We start from the raw sequence: 19,103 nt of genomic DNA, 5'->3' as shown, positions 1-19,103 counted from the left end.
GTAAGGCTAAGGCTGAAAATGAGTGTGGATGTACAGCCTATAATACAAATTTGAGAAATTTAGATAGATGTACTTTACTCATCCCTTACTGGGAGATTACAGTTCACAAAAACTCAGAAAGGCCTGTAAATCCACAATATAAAGCTGACATTTTTAAATGCTCCAAAGTTTTTTAAATTTTAAGAGAGCCAGTCCGTCAAACATTATGTCACAATTGTTAGAAAATAATTATCTTTATAGTTAGTATAGAAGTGAATATGAACACTTCTAAGAACTACAGGAAGAAAAAGGTTGCCAGTTAATTTTCATACAATAATTATCGTAAGTGTAGATCTGGTCATGTACGTAATGGTTTTGAATGGTCATGGTCACTTCTCTTTTGTTATAATGTGTGGGAACCTTGGTGATAGTATTAGGAAAAGCACTATGTATGTTTAAAAACATGCAAGTACACATACATAATAAAGAAATAATTTATTTAGTCCTGATGTCCAATCACAAAAGACACAAGCATAGGCAAGATGTTAGCCAGCTTGGCAGATTACAGCCTTTCATTACAGACATACAGTATAGTAGAACATTTGTTTTACTCATGCCCTGAACATTTCAAAAGACGACTGAAAAAAAGACATCTCGGAAAATATATCTCATTAAGAGCAGGGCACATCAACTGCCTTTTCTAAATTTGTATAAAATGGGGGAAAAAAAAAAAACACATTCAGTAAATGAAATGCAACCACGCTTCTTTAAATTAAAAGGGCACACTTCTGTAAAATGATTTACAATCACGTCCTTGCCTTTGTACACAGACATTACAGGCTATAGAGCCATAAAAGGGGTTCAGACCGTTAAGTTACACAGGGGACACCGGGGCCACGACAGTCAAAAGCAAATTCAGGTGCAAAAATCACAGTACAGGCTTAACCTCTACATTACGTACGCATACTCGAATTCCATTCATCTTTTATTAAATTTTTTTTTAAAGAGTCAAGCTCTTCCCTGCTTAAGACTGAACACAGGATCAAACGTCACAGGATTGAGTAGCCTGTGCAAAAAGCTCTTATAAATGTAACCACAGCAGAGGCCATTTTAGTCACAATGTAATGGTACTGGTTCATTTTGCTGCATGTCCATGCAGTCAGCTGTATAAAGCTGTGTAAATGACAACATAAACAGTTACTGAGGATAGTAACACCATCCAGTTTCTCATAATAAACATCATCTCCATAAATAACACTTTGCCAAAAGGCATTTTAGAAAGAGTACATTTCAATACTCTGCATATCTACAATAGCATCCTAACAGAAGCATAAAGAAGTAGCCTTTAGTGTTGACAGATCAACAGTGACGACCATTTGATTTTTCCCATGATTAACTGCGAGGTGCTTTTAGTCCCTCAAACCTGTAGCGATTAAACTCGCAGAAAGTCAGGGGGGAGCGGGGCACACAAGGCAAACGGAAAAATCCACAGTTTATAGCCTCTGGCATAAAAACTATTCTGAATGTCTGCTGAAAACACAGTTGTTACAGTAAAACACTAAGGAAACCTCCAGTTGTAGCTGAGGAGTAGTTCCATTATAAAGAAAACATCTGCCGGTAGAGACTTGTCCTCATTCACCTTGCAGCCGATCACAAACTTAAAACTATGTACGACATTTGACAAGTTTATATACTGTATGTACATAATTACAAATGAAGCAGGAAAACAATAAGTTAAATCTTTTCTTACAAAAATCTGCAAACTGTGTACATAGAAGCCTGTGGAAAGGTTTTCCAGCACAAAACAAGAAAATATACACATCCAAATTGTCCTTTTTTTCTGTCCAGTGCTCGACGTCTCTCTCCAGTGACTGATTTGCAGGAAAGCCACTGTGAAACCATAAGAAGCCAAGCACCGTGGATGATCCTCTACTAGCAGCTGGTGCTCACAGTGTATTCAGTCCTGGCCTGTTTAACTAGGCTCAACTCTACAAACAGCTTTTCATCTGTGGCTTGTGTTTCCTGAAAACGCATCTTGACCCTCCATAGTGTAGCCATGATCATAGCCATTCACAAGCAAACACAGAATTCCACTTAACTAAATCTAAGTGATGTAAGGTGGAGGGTCAGAGATGGAAACAGAGAGACAGTGAGATTAAGGACGAAAGACGGCTTTCTCTTTCAGTCCTTTTTAGTGTCTCTTTTCACTTTGGGGACAAATCCTGGAGGGAAGCAAAGGGCGAGTTGCTGGACGATGAGGGTGACACTCCCTCCATTTTGCCTGGGGAGTCTGTGGAGGAGCCGACACTGCTGAGGCTGCCGTCAAGTAGATCTGGCGAGTGACTGAAAAAGGCAATATTACATTATTTAAGCCGTTACAAGACACTATATGTTTGGTTTTCCTTCCAAAATAAAAAAAAAAAAACCTCTTACCAGGAGCTAAGATCTGACAGGTTGGAGACGTCAGAGGACAACATGGTGGTCGTACCCTGGAACAGCCTCTTGGGTTGGCTCTCCGTCTCCATCTCTCCTGTTCAGTAAACAAAACCTTACTGTCAGCCCTTAACATACACACTGTGGCTAAATGACAGTGGAAGTGAACTAAAGCCATTTTAAGGCTCACCTTTGCGTTTGATTGGTCCCAGTATGCTGGCTCTGATACAGTTGATTGGGCTTTGACTCCGTCGGCTGAAAAACATGAAAATATGTCCATAATCTGTTATCTTCAGATTTGTTATGCCAAGAAACTTACTTATCTTTGTTCATATTTATTTGAAACAGTTCATTCAGTACATAAATAAAGTACAAACAATATTTTCTTTAATTAGGAGAAGACATTGCTGTTGTGGTCTTACAGCAAACAGATACTGAAGTAGTTATGTTGCATCAAACTTTAAAGCCCATTTTAAGATTAAGATTACATATAAAGATCTCTAATTCTCTAACACTCTAATTCTGAATTAAATGTGAATATGTTGCACCTAAACTTTATCCCAGTTCCAAATATGATAAAGCTCAAAATCTAAACGTGAGGCTTTAAAATGGCTGCTTCAATAATCATGTTCTGTGAAGAAAATTAAGAGACAGACTCATAAAATCTAACAGTCAGACTGTAATCTGACGCGTCAACATTATATGACTATGTTGCTCTCTTAATTCACTCAAATGTTTTTCCTCAAAGGCTTCTTTGCAGAGCAACCATAAGTAGACTAACTTTTTAGCAAGCAAGCACACTTTGAAATGTTGTTAAGGAATACAGAGCAGCTAATTACTGTGTTTATTTATTACCATTTCATTTCTCTTATTTTGGGTAAGAAAGAATCTCCATAATAATTAATATCCATATATTTGGATTTACTAAACAGATATTTAATTTTAATTGTGCATTCTATACCTAGTTGAACTAAACTGATTAGAATTATTCTTAAATTAATCCTGTTGATGTAAACACCTAAAAGAACAAAACAAAACTGACAAAACATCATCTTATGATCTACATGTATGGTTCACCTGAAGCGCCGTGTTGGGCTGGGTATTGGGCTTGGTGTCAGGCCGTTGCTGCTCACTAAGATTTGTAGTGAAGGAGAGAAGCACTGCTGCTTGGAAAAAAGGGAAAAATAAGGCAAATTAAACAAGATGGTAATGCTGACAAATGTCCATCATCAGCCTGAGAATCACCTAAAGAATGCACAGACACACAGTGATATTCATCTATAACCTGATTGTGGTAATATTCTGATTATTGCTACTGTCATGTAACCAATGAGAGATGTAAAATTAAGACCTGTTAATCATATAAACAAGAAACAGTAACATCAGCATTGACTTTTTTTTGTTTATTTTCTATCCTGTGACATGGCAAACAGCAGCAGTAGCAATATTTCTGGGACAAAACTGTTGAAAGAAACTAACACAAACCAAAAGAAATGCCAAAAGGGACAATGCCCCATTTTTATCATCTTCAGCGAACCCTATACATGGCGTCTTCTAAACTGCTCTTCCTTTCCCTAATCAAATTATGAAGTATTGAGAAAATCAGGTTACTGAAATCCACGAAAATGCTTTAGCCATTAGCTTCATCTAATCACTCACAAGATAATCAGGCTGTAGTGCAAACATGAACATAGTGACAATGAATGTACCTTTTTCCCTATCCCTCTGGTTGGGGAAGGGGCCGGGGACACTGGCACAAAGTCAATGCGTTTTGGAGACGAGGATGCCGATTTCTCCAGGTCATTGTCACTCTAAGGAACACACAAGTAGTGCTTAATGTAGGAGCCATATTCATCTTCCACTTTAACACACATTGACAGGATAATAGAGTGGGTATGATTGTTGGAGTATTATACTACCAACTCAGTCTGTCCTTGAGAGACTGGTGGCCCTGTTAACTCCCAAATGTTTTAAGTGTTTATCTAGCATGTTTGTACGTGTCCACTCCCAGGCAGTGAGTGGCCAACAACAGCCAGAGGCCAAAACATGCAGTGAGAATGTACAGTAGAACTGAAGTTTTGATGAATACCAGAAAAGCTGCGATAAAGACTTGTTATTTACCAGACTAAGACTTTCTTCCCAGGACTGGCTCATTTGCATAGCAGCTTGAACTTCCCTGTGAGTAAAGAAATCATGGAAAAAGTTGACACATACTCCCATAACTCAGCATGCTGACGACCACAGAAATAAAGCCAGTCACCCACTCACTATTAAAACAAGAGTGACTTACCGCTCATGAGCAGTTTCTCTGTTCATCACATCAACACCCTCTTCCTGCAAGAGTATTCATAAAATGTTATTTCATCAAATCCCATTCTCATTTCTTGGGGAAAATCATAACAAATTGTCTATTAAAATAGCATTCTCCCATCTACTCTAGCAATTCAGACCCAAAAAACTTAACTATTTACCATAAGTCATAATTCATTCATGGGAAGAGGAACTTGTATTGTAAACTGTTGGAGTCTGATACTACCAAATGATCAGCTATTCAAGATCGATGGTCCTGTGAACTCCAGAAAGTGTTACTCTAGCATGTTTTTTACACACCATCACTCCCTATGGCTTTAGAGGGGGACAGTGGTCTGTCATGCTGATAAAAACATTAAAATTTATCAAACAGCCCCAATTTCTTACTTGTTTTATCTGATGAAGCCTTGTGCTGGGTACTCGAATGGGTGATGAGGGAACCTGGGAAGAAGAGTTTGCATGAGCAGAGGAGCATTGACCAGTGATTCAAAGGGGGAGAAACAACTTGAGAAACTTGTTTGCCGTAAATATTGTACCATATTAGGCCTGTTGACAACTGTAGTGCTATTCCTCCGGCTTCGCAGGACTTCCCTCTGGAAAACCTGGGAGTTATCACTGCAATGACAAATTCACACACCAACCACATGTAAAGGACTTCAGTGGCGTGTCATACATCCATGAAGTAAATGTAATGGAGCTACACTGGGGAGATACTTGATAGTGTAGGGACAATAGGACAAGCAAATCAAATAAGAGATGCTGCACTAAATTATAGTAACTATGACATATTGTAGAACCTTAGGCCATTTATCATGGGTGCACTGTTGGATCTTCTCAAGTGTCCATCCGTCTGAACCAACGAAGATGGGATTTCCAGATCGAGCTCCATCTTTTCTTGTGGCATGACTCCTGAGTTGTTCATTTTGTAAGCTAACGCTACCCCGTCACCAGTTCTTGAAATCAAAATGGCTAACCAGCTCGGTGCCGTTACATTGTTTCAGTTGTCTTATATATTGTTTTCTACATGATTTAAAAAACATCAATCAATCAGATAACAGACCTGACGTAAGACAAGCTAGCAAGCGAACTATGGTGACCCACAGTATTATGTGCGGCCCTTTCGTTTGTATATTTGCCGTTTGAACAACTTAACTTTGGCTTTTAAAAATAACAACCTTATCTTTACAACTCTACATATCACAACTATACAGTCAGCCTGGACCGGCCTGTGCTAGCCTTGTCTGTAACGTTAAGACCAGTCACAAACTTTACAGATGGATGTTTAGCATGCCATGGCTACATACCGCACAATGCCCGGTAACTGCTAGCTACCGACCCTGGAGTCTGCTGGTGCAAAGCAGCAGTGGATGACGACTGGGGCGCTACCAAACTAACACAGCATGTTAGCGGGTCAAATATGCTAACTTTAGTCGAGCTAGACTCCTAGTTGGTTAAAGCACAAAATGAATGTTGACCTCAAATCCAACGTAGGTGACGTTAATCTACCGACGCTGTTGTAGTGGTTCTAATAACGCGAGTATACCCCCTGCTAATACAACACAGCTAGCTAAAGTCAGCTAGTGTTATGCTATCCTTATCGCTAGTTCCGCGGGTCCAGCAACAGCCGGGCTAACAAGCTAAGTTAGCATGAACGTCAGTAGCCACAATGCCATGTCAAACAGAGGCCGGTGAAACACCTCGCTGCATGTTCGCGCCAATCACTGTAACACTGCACACACAAGTAGACTAAACTGTGTCTGATGTGAATATAAAACGCTCTAAAGTTTCCTTTCGTTTTTGCAGGGTGCCGCCGAAAATGAACAGGACCCCAGATAATCACACAGGAGTTAGCCGCTAGCAGCAAACTTCACGCCCCTTTTAACGTTAGCAAACCTGTCCAATGAAACAGCTCTATTTGCCGGCGTGCTTGGGCAGTAAAGGATGTGCATTTTCTGGTTCCTGGAAAAAGTCGTATATATATAATGTACTTACCCACGATTTACAGCCGTAATTGTACAATTTCTCAGCACAACTTTAATGTCATATTCCATTTAACATAAACAAGAGAGCGCTAACCTACTTCATCTCATCTCCTGACATTTGCCCGCGAGGCCTTATGAGAAAATGATGCCACCATATTATTACCCCTAATAAATCTACTCACATTCGCTTTAAATGTCCTGCTTCTAAACTGCACAGCCAAAAAAATTAACGCACTGATCTGTCATAAAAATAGACTGCTTAAGCACATTATGGAGTTTGTGAATTTTTTTTTAAATTAAATTCATTAAAATGAGTTTTCTGCAGTTCCAGTAACCACTCACTCTTTACTTCAGAGCTGATTTGTCTAGTGCATGTAGCTCTATAACCTCTGGTGAAAAATTACTCTTGCCCTCACCTGGTGTTCAATCCACAGGTCTTCAGTGTAGAATTTTAATAACTTTATTCATAGTGATGGATTGGATGTCTTTTTTTTTTTTTTTTTGACCCCCAATGAATGAGGCATGCATGCAGCACTGGCAGCAACACACAGCTTCGATACAGATCATGTCTGTCACTGTCACTCCAGGTTTAATTAAGCAGTCACAGCTTATTTCATCTCTAGAAAGCTGTTACATAAGCACTCGTACATCAAGCAAGGACACAACCTCTTCTCATGTCCATTAGCTTGTTCTTGTTACTGATGCAACTACCCGTGCAGGGGTTTTCCTAAGTTTCCTGAGGCATCAGTGTTGTGGACTTTGAGTTACAACTATTCATTTTCACATCATTTTACAGTATTTAAGAATTTCCCCTGAGTTTGTGACTTATGTATAAGGGGTGGGGTGGGGGGCTTAGGGATCATATCATCAAAAATCTTTAATCAAACAATATACAATGACATGTCAGTTTGGTCCATCATTACTATATTGCCATAGATGAAAATTTTGAGAAAAGAAGGAGTGCATAAACACCCCAAAAACCTAATATCAAAACTTGCAAAGTATGTCCACAGGGGCCTGGAAGAAGTCATTATAATTCTTATGATTTTGCATTCATTTGACTTGGGTGGTGCAAAAATTAGCGTAAGTGCTGCAGCTAATTCTTATAATAGTAGAGAAAGCCATGCCATTAACTGGTTATTTTGACCAACAAATACACCACACTGTAGTAAAATCCACTGGTCACAGAGAGTTCTAAACATTTAATGAGTTGTTGCAGCATTCAATTGATATTGGTGTACAATGATGGTACCATTAAATTTGTTTATAAGGCAGAGGTTTGAAGCCAGATTCAGTTCCATTATTTGCAGATATACGATTAACTGTAAACCTCAGTATAAGAAACAACTGAACATTTGCACAACTGTGAAATATGTTGTGTTTAGTTTCCAATATTAAAAAGATTATGCTGGAAATCTTAATGTACGGGTGCTCTGTGTACGTGTGCTGTATACCCACAAACAATAGAATGTTTCATCGTCAGCATGTGTGTTTAATGAGAGACAGCACTGAACATGTGTGTTACTTTTCAACACAATGTGCTGGTATCCAAGGAAAATCACATCACACAAAAAAAGTAATAGTGAAATGTGTTGCGTCCCAAAATATACATACAGATTGTGAGAAAATATAACATCCGCTTTTCGAGTACCCATAAAACAGAGTAGGAGTAGAGCGACAATAAAATCAATACTTTATAAAATCATGTGAATGTTGAAAATTGTGTCGTAGCATAAAAATTATATTGTTCTTCGAGCTAGCAGCATTGCTTTCAATAAATTATTCCATTGCTTTAAAAAAAGAGCATCTTAATCTGTTGGGGCAATAAAAGCATCGTGCTAAATTCAGACAAAACTGGGTTTCATGCTATTTAACCCAGATGTGATTGTGTTTGAGGTCATTGTCTCAAACGCTGAATATAACATGTATTGGTGGCTACACCAGGCAACGCTACTTCCAGGATTATCACTATCAGTGTATCCTCAGGGACCCTGAGCAGGCTAAATTGTTTTTATGACACAAATGTACAGTAATAAAATATAAAATGAGTCGCAAAGAAAGAGATCATACATAAAAAAAGAAAGTCCTCTTCATGCCTTGTACTTCTCCTTCCCTGTTTCACTAATGACGCAGATATGCTGAAACAGAAGAAGGATCGATGAGTATTGCAACATACCATTTATTTGTGCGTATTTGTTTTGTCAGGTTTAGTCCTGGTTTTACCTACATGAAAACATCTGAACTGTGCAACATTTAATAAACACAAAACATGAGGTGGTTTGTTCTGTAGTTCTATTAAATACTTACATTTAGATCTCTAAAGTACTCATTGTAGTCAAGTGCGTATCCCACCACAAACTTGTCAGGGACCTCAAATCCAACGACTGAAAGAAAATAATTTAAAAGCTTGAAAGTTGTTCTACCAATCACACATCGTCTACATTACATTAACTTGCATCAACTCACAGTCTGGCCTGTAGCCGACACTTCTCGGTGTCCTCTTCACCAACAAACTAAGGACAGAGAACAAGGCGATTATTTTTATCGTTTCTTTGGGTGATGTTCTGACAAAGGCCGGTGTGAAGGGAAAATTACCTTGCAACTTTAACCATTTTGGGATTGTACTGTTTGAGAAGTTGCAGTAATGTCTTCATTGTCTTCCCTGTGTCGATAATATCCTTGAAACACAACATGATGTGTTAAAATTAGAATGAGAAGGGATTTACTTTAAAATAAATGGATATTTTACTTACCTCCACAATCAAAACATTCTGTGGGGGGAGAAAAATTAATAAGTATTAATTAAATACTTAAACATATTGTTTAATACACATTTTTTAAGCAATATAACAAAACTTCGATAAACTACAATTTTTAAATGTAAAATAAAAACTGTAATTGATTTCACTTAAAATATCAAAGCGTGAAAAACTGAGGTAAGGGTCTTTCAAAAATGCCTCAGGAACAGCTACAAACATGATCTGTGAAATACATATTTAACTCTAAATGTATCACTTGGACCAACATCTGATGAAGAAAACAGCTCGTCTAAAAGAACACCAGACATTTCCAGACAAGTAGCTAAAAAAATCATCTGAAGATGGGGGTGTATTTATGAGGACTAGAAACATTTCCTCTGGGGTAATTTTATTTTAGCAGAAAAATGTCCGAGACATGTCAGATTTAATTTTTGACACACAATATTGCTTCATGCAAGATTCTCCTGGTTGATGCAAGTGTTTTATGCTGGTTTTAAAAATAAGTCAGATTTTTAGGATTTCTGCAAAAAGATTCAGTGAATGTCGTTTTTATTGAAAATATTCTATTGGGAGCATGAATAATAACATAAGGCCAAGGATGTAACCCAGAGGGACACCGTATCGTGATTACAGTAAATGTTTACTTACTCAACCATGTCGGTTAATGTTGAAAGGAGGCAATTTTAAGTATTAAGACAAGAAGATAGGCAAACGACTCTCTGTTCAGAGGAATTTATTTTAAAGCTACTTTATGATGGTAGAGCTGGGCAATGTGGCCAAAAAAATTAATTTCAGTGTTTTTTTTCAATGTTATGGACAAAACAACTGTTTTCTGGCTACATGAACTGAAGTGGAGAATAATTAAAAATACTTTATACCATATATGCCTGGAGAACCACATTTACAATATATTACAAGAAACAAACAATTTTTGTTGCACAAGAAGTGTCTCCGAATTAATTATTAGGCATTTTTAATGATTTTCTGAAAACACAATATTGATCTTAATTATAGCCTTCTTTCATTCATACCTTTCCTGTTAACGTAGAGAGGTCATCTCCACCAATTACTTTGATTTCACCTGTTGACTGGTCATTCTGCAAAGACAGTAATACAAGTGATAAGTAACAAACTTCAAATTATGTGCAGAAAATACAAACAAGAATTTTGGTGTTGAGCAAATTTACTGTGTGCCATTATTTATGTTGGATATGCTTGCAAATGTATGAATCTATGTTGGGTCACTTCCATATTTATCTCACTGTTTAATTTAATGATACTTCCTGTCTGAAAAGTATCCTGGTAATGCCTAAAGCATTAAAATAATAACATTTTCATAAAAGAGGACAGCATATCTCTGGACCCCACAAAACTGGAATGTGGGGCTTGTTAGTGATTTTAGGGTGTTTTCTTTCAGTTTCCCTTTGACAGCAGATAAATTAAGTAATTTGAGTAGTTTACTAGAAACATACTGAATGGTTTTGTAATTCTGCTCTAAAATGATAAAGGGTGTTCCCGACAGAGAACAGAAAAAATAGCAAAAGCTGCCTGTCTAACACATAACTGATAAATTGTAGCAGGTTTGTGGAAAAGATATTGAATGGACAGGCAGATGGACTGACTGTTATATTCCCACGTACTACATCGAAATATTAAACCAAAAAACAAAAAAAACTTTCTTTCACAATATTATTCATGGTCATTTGGGCATGGACTTTTGAACTTACAAAGTTAACTGGCCCACGTGTTTTGTCTACAAAACTTTGGAGATTTCATAACTTATGAGGGGCACTGAATGCATCATTAAGCTCCTGTTGAAGCCTAACACAAAAACCAACAGGACATAACTGGTGTCCCTCTAAATGTAAACAACACAGTAGAGACTCAGCTGAGATATTTGTTTCCCTTTAACCACATGACTACTTTAAAGCATACATTTACCTACTGAACCATCTTCTTAGATTTACTTCACAAACAAAAAAAATATTCTGAGAGACAGACGTTAGATCTATACAGAGTAAACATAATGTGCTGTGCACTTTTAATACCCCTCAGTCAAATACAGTGTAAGATTCTGGTGAAAGTTACTGCCCTATAATTCAAATTAGATTGTCTTTGTGTAAAACTTATTATATACATATTTATATGTGAAAGTACTCTGATATTAAAATTGCACAAGTCCATTTGAAAAGTAGGTCAAGGTCACCTATTTTCAATAGGCTTCTGGTCCATGCCAAGATACATCCACAGTATAAATTTGGTGCAGATATCTCAATGCATTCTTCAGATAATGCGATTAAGTTGTTGAATGGACAGACAGACGGACACACAGGCAGACAACAAAACAATAACAATACCCCTTGGGCGAGGGATAAAAACGTTGCACATTTGTCTTAATCCTTTTTGGAGCATGTTTTATCATCCAGCATAAGAAGATTTTAAACAAGTAGAACTTATTAAAAAGTAACTGTGATGTAAAGCATAGTGTAAAAATGGGTGGATTACACAGTAGCTCTTAAGGCGAATGAAGTCCACTGTCATTGGGATGGAGCGGTCACTGTTCCTGTTCAGAGCTTTGATGTAGTCCAGCAGGTCTGCAAAGAACTTGTAGCCTCCTTTGAGCACACAGAGAGCCACAATGTGGTGCCCCCCCATTTCCTTCATGATCTCTCTGGCCAGTCTCTCTGTCCTGGGGTCAAATGGGTGGACGGGTCAGACAGACAGACAGACAGACAGAGGACAGTCAGCTCAGTTTTCTGCTGGTCAGCAGTAGTGCCCATTTCCTTTCTGTTTGTGTCAGCAGGCATAGCTGTCATTTTAAAAGCAGTCCTGACTGCAACAGCAACAGAGGTTTGGTTTTCAGAACTTTAGTTATTTGCAGGAAAAATAAAAAGCCCAAACCAGCAAATTGGACAAAAAAATAAAAATAAAACAAAGTCCAACTTACATTTGATTATGGGATATTTCATAGATGTATTCTCATACACTTTGGATAAATTATTAAACCACTGTAACAATAATCAACGTGAATCATCAATGTGACTTGTACAGCCTTCAGGGTTTTCTTGTATATAATCATGAGACAATAATCAGGAAAAAGGGACATGAAATACTTCATGAACGTTGTAAAGAAAGACATCGTATCCAAATTAATGAAAAAACAATTTTCATTAACAAGTAATGCATAGATAAAAAAAAAAAAACTGTTTAGGAACAAACTAAACAGTTATGAGGCATTTGTCTTTAATTTCTACAGAAGAAATAACTATTTCTCAAGCTGTATGTTATAAAACCTTTAGTTATTTGTAATGTTTACGTTTTTCAAATAGTCAAAATATGCTGTGATGAGACCATCTGACATTATTGCTGCTTTGAAAACGTCACTGAAATCACTCTAAATCTATTCAAATGTAGATTTTGCCAAACGTATTTACAGTATCCTTGAACTTATTATTATTGTTATTATTATTACTAATAACTTTAAGCATTTTACAGGAAAATTCAGTTAAATTAGTGCATTTTAACAACATTTTAAGAGGGTGACTGTGACTTTACAGAACACAAATATGAAATCATATTTATAATTCAACTAAAAAAGTGAACGCTTTGTAAACAGTTTATTTGAGAATATTAACCTTGAGCATGATAAGTAAGTTAATTTTAACATGAGTCATGGTCGCGCCACATGACCTCAATTATGATTAAAAAAATACTAAAAATCACCCAATTCATGTGTTGGTAGCATAGAGCTCTTAATGTTGAAAAACAAAATAATTAACTTTCTGACACTTGATGTATTTACTCACCAATTCCACCAGGTTTACTGAAATGATAGCTCCAAACTGTCATAGACCTTTGACTCTGATGATGTTCACGGTGTAACTTTTAGTTACCAGTTCTGACATCTAACAGTTTGCTTTACCCTGAAAATTCCCTACATACTCACAACAACCCTGCCATAGTATAAACCAGTTAAAATGTAGTGACCCACCTGTCCAAGATAAGGCCATGTGGGATGTAGACTCGCTCCAAATCAGCAGCATAGTGCTTTGGTATGCAGAAAAGGTCCAGGTCGTACCCCTGCTCCTCATCGCTGATCTGAAATAAAACCCAACACAAAGGGGTTAAAAAGAAAAATCTCAGCGGTATTACCTAACATGGAACACAAGGCACTCATCTGATACAGGGCAGTGTGAGAGCAAAGGGTCAATGGCGCTCTATGTTCCCATTCGCTGCTTCACTAGAACTGAGTCTGTACATTAGAGTAGACAGCTCTGTGTAACTCTGCACTCAGGCTGTTGTAATCGCCTGTTGACGCTGGCACCGATCCTTAAATGTTTTCCAGAAATTCCATTATATGATTAATTCAACAAATTATTGTCTGTATATCTTTTTATTTTGTAAAAATCCAATTTCCTGCACTAGCACAAACTGCAAGCCACATGAACCCAGGAGAAATAATTGCTATCATATGACGGCTTGGAAACTGGTGCAGAGGTTGACGAAGTGATATAAATGACCCTAAACACATCTACAACAGGGTGAATGTGAAGACTCAAATCTATACATTCTTACTGCAATCCTGTGGTTGGTAAATAGTGTCTTTTTCTACTGACATGTGGGTGAATTGTAACGTTCCTCCTGACATGTGGGTGAGTTATAATAAAGCATTTCCTTGTCTTAAACCCGCCAAAATGACAAAACATGTCCATCTGTTTGGGCTACACCCTTTCAGCTCTAAATAATAACGACTGCTCCAGAGGCAGATGTCCTTTGGGTCATATGAGCTGCTGAGGGAATATTTTTCTGCTGTTGCCCACACACTTGCTGGTTGGCTGTTATTTCAGATACAAAGATGGAGGGCCAAAACTAGAAAAACAACACTGTGAACAGAGTTTGGGTTCAATCAAAGGGCAACCTTGAGGTTTACACTAACAAAGTTCATGTTTGGTAACAGTGCACTGCTGTTCATTTCAACCAAAGACAGGAAACTGCTATAACTCCGTTAACATACAACCCACTAGCGATTTCTTCTTGGACATCACTCCCTGGATTTCACACCAAACTTGTTTCCCCAGTGAGGCTTAGACAACAAACAGTGGTGCTGTATTTATAACACACTTGCACTTTTGTCTTTAAAGCTGTACATATCCCTGGATTATTATTACTGTCTTGTCAGGGGTCAAACATGTGAACTACAGTACTGTGCAACAGTCTTATGTCACCAGGAAGTTTGCTGTTTTAGCAAGATTATAATGACATAATGTGGAAATTAATTTCTTTATCTCTGTAATAAGATACAATTGACTGATACGAAATAGAACAGCCTTTAAAAACACTAATTTCAGAAAAGATACCAGTGTCCATTATTTAGTGTGACTTTTCTTTGTACTTGAACTCTTCTGGACAGACCATGTGAGGCATATTTCACTAATCTTATGGTGTTTTATACCAGATTTCATCTAATGTGTTCTATTATTTGGGTTACTTTTTTTTTTTTAATGGAAACAGAAGCCACGCAACATATAGAGTTTTGCCTGATATTCTGTGTTTTTTTCGTACTGTGCTCAATATGTCCCTGTATTTTTTCTATCTTGAGAAACAACTACAAGCCCATTACAGCCCTGTAAAAACAACATTACTATAGGTGAGTTAAGGGCCCTTCACAGTACTGTTATTTGGAACTTTAGCATAAGCTCTGGATGGATTAAAGGTGTTTAGGAGTAAATAACCTTTTGTTTCTTAGTCGCTGAGTCGTAACTCTTTCCATGGACTCCATTCAAACACGCCCCTTTACTTGGTGGTCTCCTATTCCTTTGCTCATTAAACGTATGAATAAAAATGTCATTACTCCCCAAAATCTTACACATTACGGAGTCCGTCCAAAAATGCTGTTTGCGTCACGTACGGTAAGCGTCAGCGTGGAGAGCGCGTGTCTGTTTCCACAGCCGCAGGCCACGCGCTACCCAGAAAACGCATAGCATTAACTGTATCACGGAAATTTACGCGTGTAACACACGTCAACTACCCACGACGAGCTGTGCATGTAGAGGCTTTAACAGCACCGCAGACTGTTGTTTTCCAGCGGCCGTACAGAGGTTCCTCGCGCCTCCCTCCGCTGCCTGCTACCGTTACTACCCCTCACACACACGGGGAACTCACCACCACACAGGGGCTGGAGGTCGCCATGTCCGCGCAGGGGTCCCCGCCGTTCGGTTCGGTGTGGCCTGCCGCGGTGTTTAACCAGTCTAGAAAAGAAGGAGATCTGCACAGAAGGTTTGGCGGTCTCCTCACCCTTGTGACAGCAGACACATGGAAGCACTAGCCCAGTTGCTACTGGAGACGTCACTCCTCTTCCGGGCTGCGGCTCTACTGTCTGTCCGTGATTGGCTGCCGTGGGAGGATGACGATAGAGGGAGGCGGGATAATCAAATGAGGAAGGAAGGGTATAGCGAAGTTTCTTTAGGTAAAGTAAATAAATACAGAAGCGGAAAAAAATATTAGACCATCAAAACACACCAAATACAATCGTTATGCAATCAAGTACTAACTCCTGTGTTTAGCATGTGACTAAAACAGACAAAAAAGGAAACATGGAATGCCTAAAAGCATTGTTTTTGGCAGTACAATGCCATAGTTAATGATGTAAGACCGTAAACCTTTAAACCCTAAGCCTAAAATAGTCCACCTGGACTTTTTATTTTCTTATTTTTACTATAAAAAGGTTAGAAAATATGCTATGAGTCCATTTGCCCATTTTTCCAGAGCAGCTTTTCCCCCCAGATCTTTCAAAATCTAGCAGTCATTTACAATTTACTGCATGTTATAATACTGCTAAAACAGCTTCTTCCTCAGCTTGTAGTACAGATGTGAGTAAAATTACCGTAATGACTCAGTAAAACCTATGAAGTGCAACGTCTCAGGTTTCAGAAACTGTTGGAATTTTTCCAATGGCACAAACACTGAAAGAGTTACAGCCATCCAAACTGCATATGCACAGGGTGTGTCAGCGATGACACATCAGGTTTTAAAGAGTTAAGTGATTTTGGTTATCAAGAAAACTATGGAAAAAGGCTAGATATCAGCTCTTAAATTAAACTCTTATGAGCTATGTTTGTTGTTATCATTATATTTGTCCAAACAAATTTACCTTTAGCTGTACCAGGCATTAAAATGAACAAGAAAATGAAGAAAACAAGGGTGGTCTAATAATTTTTTCCCACGTCTGTATGTAGTACACAGCAAAAACAAACAGTAGCTACTGCGTATTTACATTAAAACCCTGTTCTGTGTCTTAAAATTGAGTCTGTACCTCATTTACCTTCCGGTATCCAGGTGAGCATATGCACACTTCATGTTATAAAAGTTCATATAATTTTTCACAATTTGTATTAGTTAGAATTCAAAAGTTGTTAATTTTTGCATGATTTTTAAAATTCTGACCCATCCACTAAAATCAGCACATTGTAAACAATGGAAAATTACTACAGAAGCACCCTTCTCCGAAGGGAGTAAAAAGTGCGCATTGACACATTTTAGCATTTAACATTTGACCTTGCACAAAAAATAATAATGCATATTAACCAATGTTGCTATTATTCACATATGACAGGCTACAAAAAAAAAAATGCAATTTTTATGTAGCATATTGGGGAAAAATGTTTTTAGCATCAAAAAATGTGGTTTGTTTACATTACAAACATGGCATTTATTGAGTTAAAAACATGACAGTTATTGAGTATTTGGTATTTTTGTTTATGACTCAAGTTGAAATACAAAAAACTTTTGAAATTTTTTTTGACATTACTACAGCGCTGTGTACATCATGCACCTTCGGTGGTTTGGAAGGACTTCTCTGGGTGGGATACTGGGGGTTAATATGACCTTAGTCTATAAATAAACTTACCCTTAAGTGCAGGAGGTTCCTTATTATAATAATTATGATAATAAATGTGTGTGTTAGGAGCACACAACAGACCAGAGTCCTGGGAACACAGTGAACGTGTTGGCACATACAGTTTCAACAGGTCTGATAAGTATGGTGGTGCTATATCATTGACTATTTTGTAAGTCAGGAGGAGCACCATGAAATCTGCTCTGACATGATCCGGAAGTCAGTGAAGAAAGGCAAGCAACAGATTGTGTTCAAATTTACTTGCTTCAGTCAGAAGGTGAGCCACCGCGTTTTGGACCATTTGTGGACATTGCATGCTCTTCCTTGGCAAACCAGAGAGAAGGGCATTACAATAATCTAATTGCCATGTAACAAATGAGTGTATTAGGATCTCAGCATCCTTAAATGACAAGACAGGTCATAACTTAGTGATGTTCCTTTGATGAAGAACAGCGACTTTTGTGACCTCTTTGATATGAAGGTCAAAAGAAAGTGTCTCATCAAGAAGAACACTAAGGTTCTTAACTCTGTCTCTGCAATGAATGGCAATCATCCAGAGAAAGGGTAAAAGTATCATATAGATGACCCTGCCTAGCTGGTCCAGTAACAAGTATTCCTGTCTTGGCTGAGTTTAGGAGCAGGAAATTTGCTGTTCACCAGCTCTTAACAACAGTCAGACTGGCCTCGAGCTTCTGTATGTCAGAGCTATGACCAATGACATATATAGTTGAAGATCATCAGTATAGCAAAGAACATTCAGGTCAAATGATCAAAGAAACAGACCCAGTGGTTCCAGGTTCAATGAGAACAATAATAGACCTAAAACAGAGCCCTGTGGAACCCCATGCCTGACCACAGATGACTCACAGTTTTAGTAAATAGAACAGGAAAAAGAAAAAAAGCCTTAATCCACACCGTCCTCCTTCATGTCCACCAGCTGCTGAAATCTGCTACAAATTCACAAAACTACCTCGACACGAAGCAACAAACGCATTGTCCATATTTGCTAGAAGAGGAGAGCGGCCATTGAATGTCTCGGTGGGTCCAAAGACGCGTGGAAAAAGCTGTCAACAGATTACAAAGCAGGATATTCAGTCCCTGTTCAGAGCCACATTCACTGACTGCTTGAGCTCACTACCTGTTAGGAAAAACACAAGGGAAAAAACATGGTAACCGCCCTTCAGTGTGCATTTCTTCGCCGGGCTGAACCAACGACAATTAAAGATCTCTGCCAGGTCTAACCACCCATGGACCTGACCTGAGACACCAAAAGGGTTCTTCAGTCTGTCCAACAGAATGCAATGATCCACAGTATCAAAAGCAGTGCTCAGCTTTAACAATAATAGGACCGATATGACTCACAGTCTACTACCAGTAACAAGTCATTTACCACCTTTGTCACAGTTGTTTCGGTTGAATGATGTGCTCTAAAAGCCAACTGAAGTGGTTCAAAACGTTTGTTGTCAGATAATGAACAACTTGATTAGAGACCACTTTCTACAAAACTCTTGACAGAAAAACAAGGTTTGATACAGGTCTATAATTAGTCAGAGTCTGCATCCAAACCAGGCTTCCTTAATAAAGGTGTTACCACTGCAGTATTAAAACAGGCAGGGAAAACTGAAGAAAGTGACGAGTGCAAAATATTGAGTACATAGGGCCCTAATGTCACAGCTGTTTTAAGACCCACAACGGCAGGGGTCAAGTGAGCAGGGTGTACCTCGCACTGCTGTAACAATCTTCAGG

The 19,103-nt window shown here is 38.2% G+C and overlaps 2 protein-coding genes and 1 non-coding gene across 5 annotated transcripts; all 3 read right to left on the bottom strand.

The window, feature by feature from the left end:
• Positions 1-459: 459 nt before the first annotated feature.
• pabir2 (PABIR family member 2) lies at positions 460-6,841 on the bottom strand. Of its 3 annotated transcripts, none has more exons than XM_030144873.1 (10): positions 6,715-6,841; positions 5,259-5,337; positions 5,110-5,163; positions 4,703-4,746; positions 4,534-4,588; positions 4,122-4,223; positions 3,490-3,575; positions 2,603-2,667; positions 2,413-2,509; positions 460-2,322 (listed from the first exon to the last, which is right to left on the bottom strand). In XM_030144873.1, the coding sequence occupies exons 1-10, from the start codon at positions 6,771-6,773 to the stop codon at positions 2,184-2,186; spliced, it is 780 nt and encodes a 259-aa protein (XP_030000733.1). In that variant the 5' UTR covers positions 6,774-6,841; the 3' UTR covers positions 460-2,183. The 3 variants fall into 3 exon arrangements, with proteins under 3 accessions (XP_030000733.1, XP_030000732.1, XP_030000734.1); XM_030144872.1 differs by lacking the exon at positions 6,715-6,841 and adding an exon at positions 5,520-6,648; XM_030144874.1 differs by lacking the exon at positions 6,715-6,841 and adding an exon at positions 6,027-6,647.
• LOC115427751 (small nucleolar RNA U109) lies at positions 4,310-4,464 on the bottom strand. The gene has a single exon (XR_003936545.1). It is a non-coding gene; the product is annotated as a small nucleolar RNA U109 (small nucleolar RNA).
• A 1,048-nt stretch (positions 6,842-7,889) lies between the features above and the next one.
• hprt1 (hypoxanthine phosphoribosyltransferase 1) lies at positions 7,890-15,851 on the bottom strand. The gene is made up of 9 exons (XM_030144875.1): positions 15,626-15,851; positions 13,455-13,561; positions 11,969-12,152; positions 10,495-10,560; positions 9,458-9,475; positions 9,300-9,382; positions 9,171-9,217; positions 9,012-9,088; positions 7,890-8,842 (listed from the first exon to the last, which is right to left on the bottom strand). The coding sequence occupies exons 1-9, from the start codon at positions 15,650-15,652 to the stop codon at positions 8,795-8,797; spliced, it is 657 nt and encodes a 218-aa protein (XP_030000735.1). The 5' UTR covers positions 15,653-15,851; the 3' UTR covers positions 7,890-8,794.
• Positions 15,852-19,103: the final 3,252 nt, after the last annotated feature.

The sequence above is a fragment of the Sphaeramia orbicularis genome, chromosome 10 (genome assembly GCF_902148855.1).
Source record: "Sphaeramia orbicularis chromosome 10, fSphaOr1.1, whole genome shotgun sequence".
Classification (NCBI taxonomy): Eukaryota; Metazoa; Chordata; class Actinopteri; order Kurtiformes; family Apogonidae; genus Sphaeramia; species Sphaeramia orbicularis.
The sequence above is the reverse complement of the archived record's forward strand: the minus strand, read 5'-3'. Positions and strand labels throughout refer to the sequence as shown.

Coding starts and splice junctions, on each gene's coding strand:
- hprt1 (XM_030144875.1), bottom strand. CDS start 15,652: ATGGCGACCTCCAGCCCCTGTGTGGTG. Junction 12,153..13,454: donor CATGGCCTTATCTTGGACAG/GTGGGTCACTAC, acceptor ATTTGACCCCAG/GACAGAGAGACTGGCCAGAG. Junction 9,218..9,299: donor AAAATGGTTAAAGTTGCAAG/GTAATTTTCCCT, acceptor CTCTGTCCTTAG/TTTGTTGGTGAAGAGGACAC.
- pabir2 (XM_030144872.1), bottom strand. CDS start 5,644: ATGAACAACTCAGGAGTCATGCCACAAGAAAAGATGGAGCTCGATCTG. Junction 5,164..5,258: donor TTGTCAACAGGCCTAATATG/GTACAATATTTA, acceptor TCTTCTTCCCAG/GTTCCCTCATCACCCATTCG. Junction 4,747..5,109: donor GGCTTCATCAGATAAAACAA/GTAAGAAATTGG, acceptor ATACTCTTGCAG/GAAGAGGGTGTTGATGTGAT.